Raw genomic sequence first — 6,794 nt, 5'->3', positions numbered from 1 at the left:
TCTCCAACGATTAAGTTAGTAAGTAATATTAAGATTCAAGCAGTATGTAAGAGAATAAGTATGCAGAGATTGCGTTACCAGAGATGAAACATAAAAGGCAGTATTATATCAGTTGAGGAGAGGACCTTTTAGGATAGTAGAATCCTTATTAAATCAGGAGAATCCATGAAGATATCTAGGAAGTAGATATTTCATCCTCTTAGGAGTGTGATTACCTAGGGTGCAAAACAATCTTTAGATTGTAAGGACTCCAAGATATATGAAACCTGATGATTCCTTGTTGGATTAGGTTCTCGAATCTTAACGAACTTCGCTCACTGATTTTGGAACATGATGATGGTGGCATCGATATGCGTTTAGTCAGCTCCGCCGTCGAGTCCTTGACCAGACTTTTGAGATAGGCGCATTCTGATTCGTCTTACTTTGGCCTTGGAAAATCTTAATCCCACATAAATGTATTAACGATAAGATTTAGTGATTAATCCTATCTTTCATGCATTTGACTTTTATATGCGACGAGCAGGGGAGCTTGGTACTGTCAGTGTCAACTACTTGAGTCTTCAAGGATGTTCAGCTGCGTGTGAGAATTTTTGTGTGCCCTGCCTATCTAATAAGGGCAATTTGGTCTTCTTTGGGAAAAAATCTACATGTCATCTCAAAATTTTTGGAATTATTTTTTACTCCACACCTCTCACATTTCCTAACATTTTTATAGAATTTTTATCGATAGTGATAATTGGTTGATTTTTGCATCAAAATTCGTGTTTTAGACCAATGAAGATGGTGAATTCAATTTACTTATTTTAAAAGTGATGCTATCAACACATCCATTTTTATCTTTCACATACATTCTCAATTTTCAATCATTAGGTTAAATGAATTGAAAAAGATAAATGGACAAAATTTAATAAGAAAGTGTGAACGGTAAAAAAAAAGTGTAAATAGCACTACTCATTTTTAAACATACTATGATCTTACTATAATCAACTTATAAACTAAACATTTCTACCTACAAACAATGAAATAATCATGATGACAAGTAAATGATTAAATGTTATATAATCTCTGGATAATCATTGGACGATGACATAAAAAATGAACAGTAGAAATCCGTGACTGGAGGTCTAAAATTTCGAATCATTGCCTTTGAATACAAAGCCAACAACATCAACTAGTAGAGTGGGTGCATTGTGATTAGAAAGGGGTAGAATTATATCCCCATCCATTTCGCTCTCATTCCCTTCCCACCTGTCATATTTTTCATTTTGTCATTCTTTCTCTATAAAAAATAGCATAAAAGGTTAACGTAACTTAATCGTGACTATTCAAATAAGAAGAAAAAAAAGTGAAAAAAAAAGAGAAAATCCCATTCTGATTAAAAATAGGCATTGTGGCTTTTTAGCTTTATTTAATTCTTGTATCCTTTTGGGAGAAAGTAGCAGGAAAGAAAAGAGTAAAAAGAAATTTCCTTTTTCTTGTTATCTTGGTAAGGATTGAAGGTTATCTTCTTGTTCCTTTAACCAGATCAGCTTTGATTCTGCGACTGTGCAGACTTGCATATTCTTCTTTAATCATATAATGTTTGACTTCATACAAGCACAGCTGGGAGGCCTCCAAAGTTTTTGTTCTAGTCGTATCATGCCCGCCAGCGATTTATATGAAATGAGTTTACACGTAATTTTTAATATTACAATACAGCATGACATGTAATGTTTTTATGTGATAATGTATCATTAAAATGAGACGTTTAATAATATTGAATTCGTTTCATATAAATTTGTATATAGAGTGGTTGACCTACATACCCTCACTTCCTGTTCGCTTCCTTCTCTCTTTTTAGTGAAATACACGTGGTACTATGTCATTAGAGTATGTCAACCTCACACTGTGCCGCATCAATACATAAACAGAATTTTTGACGTAATCAAATTCAAAAACCAAATTGATAAGGGGTGTCAATTTCAATAATCATATAAGATGAAAAATCTAGAAAAAGTGATGAACGTGCAGCATCTGAAAGGTAATGTTCATAAAGATCTATTTATTTATTTGTAATTAATCAAAGAAAAAAAAAAAACATAAATAGAAAGAAGGGTGCAAAAGGAAAATTGAGTTCGTACTCTCCCTCTGTAGCAGCAGCAAAATCTTTCGTTGTCACTCACTCACTCACATACTCACTAATCACTATGTCACTCCCTCTTCTCCGGCGACTCTTTCTCACCGTCTCCGGCTGCTTTGACATTTAACGCCCCACCTCGAACCCCCGCTCTCTTTTCCACTTTCTCTCGCATTGCTTCTGCACAATCACTTTTCCAACCCCTTTCCATTTCAAAACCCCAGCCCGCCCGGCTTTTTTTCTCGTGCCGCCGTTTCTTCGCTTCAGTCTTGGACCGTTCGCCTCACATTTCTTTGGTAAGTTCTTATTCTCTTCAGTTTTCTCTACTGCCGCCGTTTCTCTCAAATTTCTGCTTTTTTAATTTTGTTTTTGTATTTTTTTATGGTTCAGTTGTGGTGTTTAAAGTTGGGAGTTTGATTTGGGGTTTTGAATTAGGGTTTGCAAATTAGGGTTTTACTGGATTTTGTTGTGTTTGTTGAGTTGTTATATGAACCGACACTTTTAGTGCTCTCTTATCCTCTGCTTTTAGGCCCCTACATTTCATCTGTTCAACTTTTCAAGAAAAAAGCATCTCTTGGAAAGCTTTCACGAAAAAGCAGAAGAAAAGCAAATTTGGCAAACTAGTTAGTAGGATGACACTCACTGTCAATGCTTAAAGTTTCAATTTTTATTACATTTTCAAATCTCACTAATGCAGCGGAGTGTTGGATTGTCCTAGGGGTACTGGTTAGTGCCTTCTTTAACCCACTGCATCCCGGATTCTCACCCTTGCCCCTAGTGTATATTAAAGTAGTAACATCGCTTGTATTCAAATCTCACTAGTTCATAAGTGTAAATGAGACTAATCTTCAGAGATAATTGACAAAAAAAAAAAAAAAAAAAAAATCCTGAATGATGATTTGTCTGCAATGTTCATTGTCCAGTGTGTTTAACCTTTCAAGCCCTAAGAGGGATTGCTTTGCTTAAACAGTAAACACTGAATCCAATTGGGTTAATTTTGGGTCCCATTCATCCACGGGTATCAATTCAAATCTTTACTCCCTTTACAGCTCATTTTTTTTTGTCATAGGCTACTTCCTGCCTAATTCTGTCAGTCACTCTCTGTTTGATTCTTCAAAATTCTGAATGCTCACATGACAATATTATAATGTTGCAAATATATAATAATGGGGTGCCTCTGAGATGGTCACGGGGGCATTCCACGCCGGCTTGATAAATTTCTGGGGTTTTAACTGTATTTTCAGGTACTAAATTCTGAAGATTGTATGTATTCCTTCTTGAATTGTATGAAGTTTGTGTTGAGTGTTATTTCTTTGAGTTTATCATAATTTTTTGGAACTTCAATTTTCTTTTGGCCTGAAAACAGTAATTCTTCAATTATTTTTTTGTTTTTATTTTTCTTTTATTTGGACTATAAGTTGAATTGATTCTTGGCATTTTTACTTATCAGTGGGGTTGCTTTGGAAAATGTTGGAACTTGTCAACCTTTTTATCTACTTCAACAGTTCTACTCTAAATTTTCATAGTGAAATTCATTAACTTTGATATGCGAACATGATTCAGCCCTTGGAGAGCTCACAGTTCTAATTTATTGTTTTGTAGGATCTATAAAGATATTCAGATATGCCTGAACTGGTCGAACATCTCCCTAAATCGTATCTCCTGCTGTGCATCTTTGTTGTGTTCCTGTTACATACTCTTTCCGGTGCAGAGATTCCCTTAGGTTCAAAACTTTCTGTGGCCGATGAAAACATATGGATCTCTCCAAATGGTGATTTTGCATTTGGATTTTTTAACTGTTCAGACCAGCCAAACTATAGTTTTGGGATCCGTTTCAATTCAAAATCCATTCCGCTTGACCAACAACTTTTAGTATGGAGTGCTGCAGATGGTCTTATTCTTGGTAATGATTCTTATGCCCAGCTGACCCAGGATGGCGAACTAGTTTTATTCGATTCCTTGAAGGGTGTCACTGCATGGACCAGTAAAACAAGGCAATTATCAGTTGTTTCTGCTGCTCTTAATGACAACGGAAATCTTGTTCTATTGAATCAAGAGAAACATATTGTTTGGCAAAGTTTTGATTCTCCATCTGACATACTTCTTCCTGTACAGAACTTCTCTACATTTCAAACACTTCGAGCTGCTAGCAGGAATAGTGTGTCCAGTTACTACACTCTTTTCATGAGTGCTTCTAGTCAGTTGCAACTTCGATGGGAAAGTCATGTCACCTACTGGACAAGTGGAAGCCCTTCTAGTTCAAACCTCAGTGCTTTCATCACTTCTGATGGAGCCCTACAACTCCGTGATCAAAACTTGAAACCTGTGTGGTCACTATACGGTCAAGATCACAATGACTCTGTAAATTACAGGTTTCTTAGGCTAGATGTTGATGGTAATCTCCGGTTATACTCATGGGTAGAAGAATCAATGTCATGGAGATCAGTCTGGCAAGCAGTTGAGAACCAGTGTGATGTCTTTGCAACCTGTGGCCAACGTGGCATCTGTGTTTTCAATGAATCTGGGTTCCCTGAATGCGAATGTCCATTTAAGCAGCAGACAAATGAGTCCACTTCCAGATGTTTTATTCCAAATCATCGGTGTGCTTCTGGTTCCAACATGCAACATTATAAGCATACTTCCCTGCATGGAATGTACCCACCAACTGATGATGTAGTTGCCAAAGTTAGTCTAGAGAAATGCAAAAACTTGTGTCAGAATGACCTGACTTGTACAGCTGCAACCTTTACAAATGATGGAACTGCACGATGCTTAATTAAGAGAACGCCGTATGTTACTGGCTATTCAGACCCCTCACTGAGTTCGGTATCTTACGTGAAGATGTGTGCAGATCCATTAGCTGTAAATCCCAATGTCTCGTTGCCTTCCCCTCCGCCACTCAATCGGTCTCATAAGTTTTGTTTCCCTTGCTTAATCGGAGCAGCCTCAGGAGTGTTCGTTGTATTTGTTTTAGTTCAATTGGCACTTGGTTTCTGGTTCTACAGAAGAAGAAATTTGGATAGGAAGAAAGCCGCGTTTGCTCATACCAGCCCAAACTCGAATGGTTTGATAGTGTTATCCTTCTCTGAAATAGAGGAGCTTACAGAGAACTTCAAATATCAAATTGGGCCAAAGATGTTCAAAGGTGTTCTTCCAAATAGAAAACAAGTTGCAATCAAAGATGTGGATGCAAGCATAGAAGAAAGAAAATACCGGTGTGTAGTTGCAAAGATAGGAAACATTCATCACAAAAGCCTTGTGAAGCTGCAGGGCTACTGTTGTGAGTTAGATCACAGATTTCTAGTCTATGAATATGTCAAGAATGGTTCTCTGGAAAAGTATATAGAAGATGTTAAACTGTGTAAGAAGCTGACTTGGGGGAAGAGATTTGATATATGCTTAAGTGTTGCAAGGGCCATTTGTTATCTGCACACAAGCTGTAGGGAATTTATGAGCCATGGGAATTTGAAATGCGAGAATGTGGTACTGGATGAAAATTTAGAGGCCAAGGTGACTGAATTTGGACTTGGGAACATAGTCAGCAAGGCATCATGCTCTTCATGCTCTTCTGCAGAGAGAGATGTGGAGGACTTTGGTAAGATGGTGTTAGTATTAGTAAGTGGGTGTCGAGTTGGGGACCTTTGTGAGTGGGCATACGAAGAGTGGCTGCAAGGGCATCCAGAGAATGTGGTAGACAGGAAAATAATTGGTGGGTTTATTGCGCAAGAGCTGGAACGTGCTTTAAGAATTGCATTTTGGTGTGTCCAAACTGATGAACGTAGAAGACCTCCAATGAGAGAGGTGGTTAAGGTCTTGGAGGGCACCTTGAGCGTTGATCCACCACCACCCCCTTTTGCTTGTCAAGGGCCACTTGATGACGAAGAGGAGCCGTAGAACCCAGCTGTATGGAAGAAAGTTTATTTTATTTTTGAAATATCTTCTCGAGTTTTAAGCTGTGCATAGTAGGACTAACAACACATTGACAATTTAGCTTTGTGTTCTTGTCTTTGGGATAGTCCTGACAAGAGATTTTCCCCCTATCTGAGCTATAATGAAATGCCATTTTCCCATTTAACTTTTGAATTTCGTGTTTAACTTTGGAATATATTTTGCAATCTTGCGGTCTCTTTTCCTCCGCATATAAGAATAATCATGACAATTGACGCCCTGCTCTAGCCAAATCCAGTTTTCTCAGGTACGAATTATCATTTCATTTTAATTATTACATGGCTTAAAGATAACTTTTGAATGTTGGTTATGAGAGGAGTTGCTTTTCTCGTTATTGCTAATGAAGGTTACTGTTGTAACTCGCTTGAATTTCTAAGGCTAAAAGTTGTGGATTTTGTTGGATTTCTTTTGTGAAATTGTTGCTTTCCCCATTTTTTGGTTGATTGGATTTCTTGCTTTGCTTCCCTTTGGATCAAAAGGAGAAGAAGGGGCGGCCAAAAACTGACATCCTTTGATTGTCTCCGGTCGTGGAGTAGGTTGGATTTGCCGGAGTTGTAGAACGTGTGAAGTTTCTCGTGGTAATCATCAACTCCCTGACCCAATTTTTTGGCTCAAAGCAAGAACTATTCACCTTTTTAATTTTTCAGATTTTGTGATTAATTGGTTTTCTTCTTACAGGATTTGTTTTGAATCATATAGGGGATTGGGAATCAATGGGATGCATATTTTA

General features: G+C 37.5%; 1 protein-coding gene across 4 annotated transcripts; it reads left to right on the top strand.

The window, feature by feature from the left end:
- The first annotated feature begins 1,970 nt into the window (after window positions 1–1,970).
- LOC103932859 (G-type lectin S-receptor-like serine/threonine-protein kinase SD3-1) lies at window positions 1,971–6,191 on the top strand. 4 transcript variants are annotated; one of them, XM_048570587.1, is made up of 2 exons: window positions 1,971–2,020; window positions 3,719–6,191. In XM_048570587.1, exon 2 carries the CDS (start codon window positions 3,740–3,742, stop codon window positions 6,008–6,010), a length of 2,271 nt encoding a protein of 756 aa, XP_048426544.1. In that variant the 5' UTR covers window positions 1,971–2,020; window positions 3,719–3,739; the 3' UTR covers window positions 6,011–6,191. The 4 variants fall into 4 exon arrangements, with proteins under 4 accessions (XP_048426544.1, XP_018499396.2, XP_048426543.1 ...); XM_018643880.2 differs by lacking the exon at window positions 1,971–2,020 and adding an exon at window positions 2,156–2,412; XM_048570586.1 differs by lacking the exon at window positions 1,971–2,020 and adding an exon at window positions 2,427–3,134.
- The last annotated feature ends 603 nt before the right edge of the window (window positions 6,192–6,794 follow it).

The sequence above is a fragment of a genome, unplaced genomic scaffold (assembly GCF_019419815.1).
Source record: "Pyrus x bretschneideri cultivar Hongxiangsu unplaced genomic scaffold, Pyrus_bretschneideri_v1 Contig53, whole genome shotgun sequence".
NCBI classification, from domain to species: domain Eukaryota; kingdom Viridiplantae; phylum Streptophyta; class Magnoliopsida; order Rosales; family Rosaceae; genus Pyrus; species Pyrus x bretschneideri.
Note: the sequence above shows the minus strand (reverse complement) of the source record. Positions and strands in the feature narration are given on the sequence as shown.

Coding starts and splice junctions, on each gene's coding strand:
- LOC103932859 (XM_048570587.1), top strand. CDS start 3,740: ATGCCTGAACTGGTCGAACATCTCCCTAAATCGTATCTCCTGCTGTGC.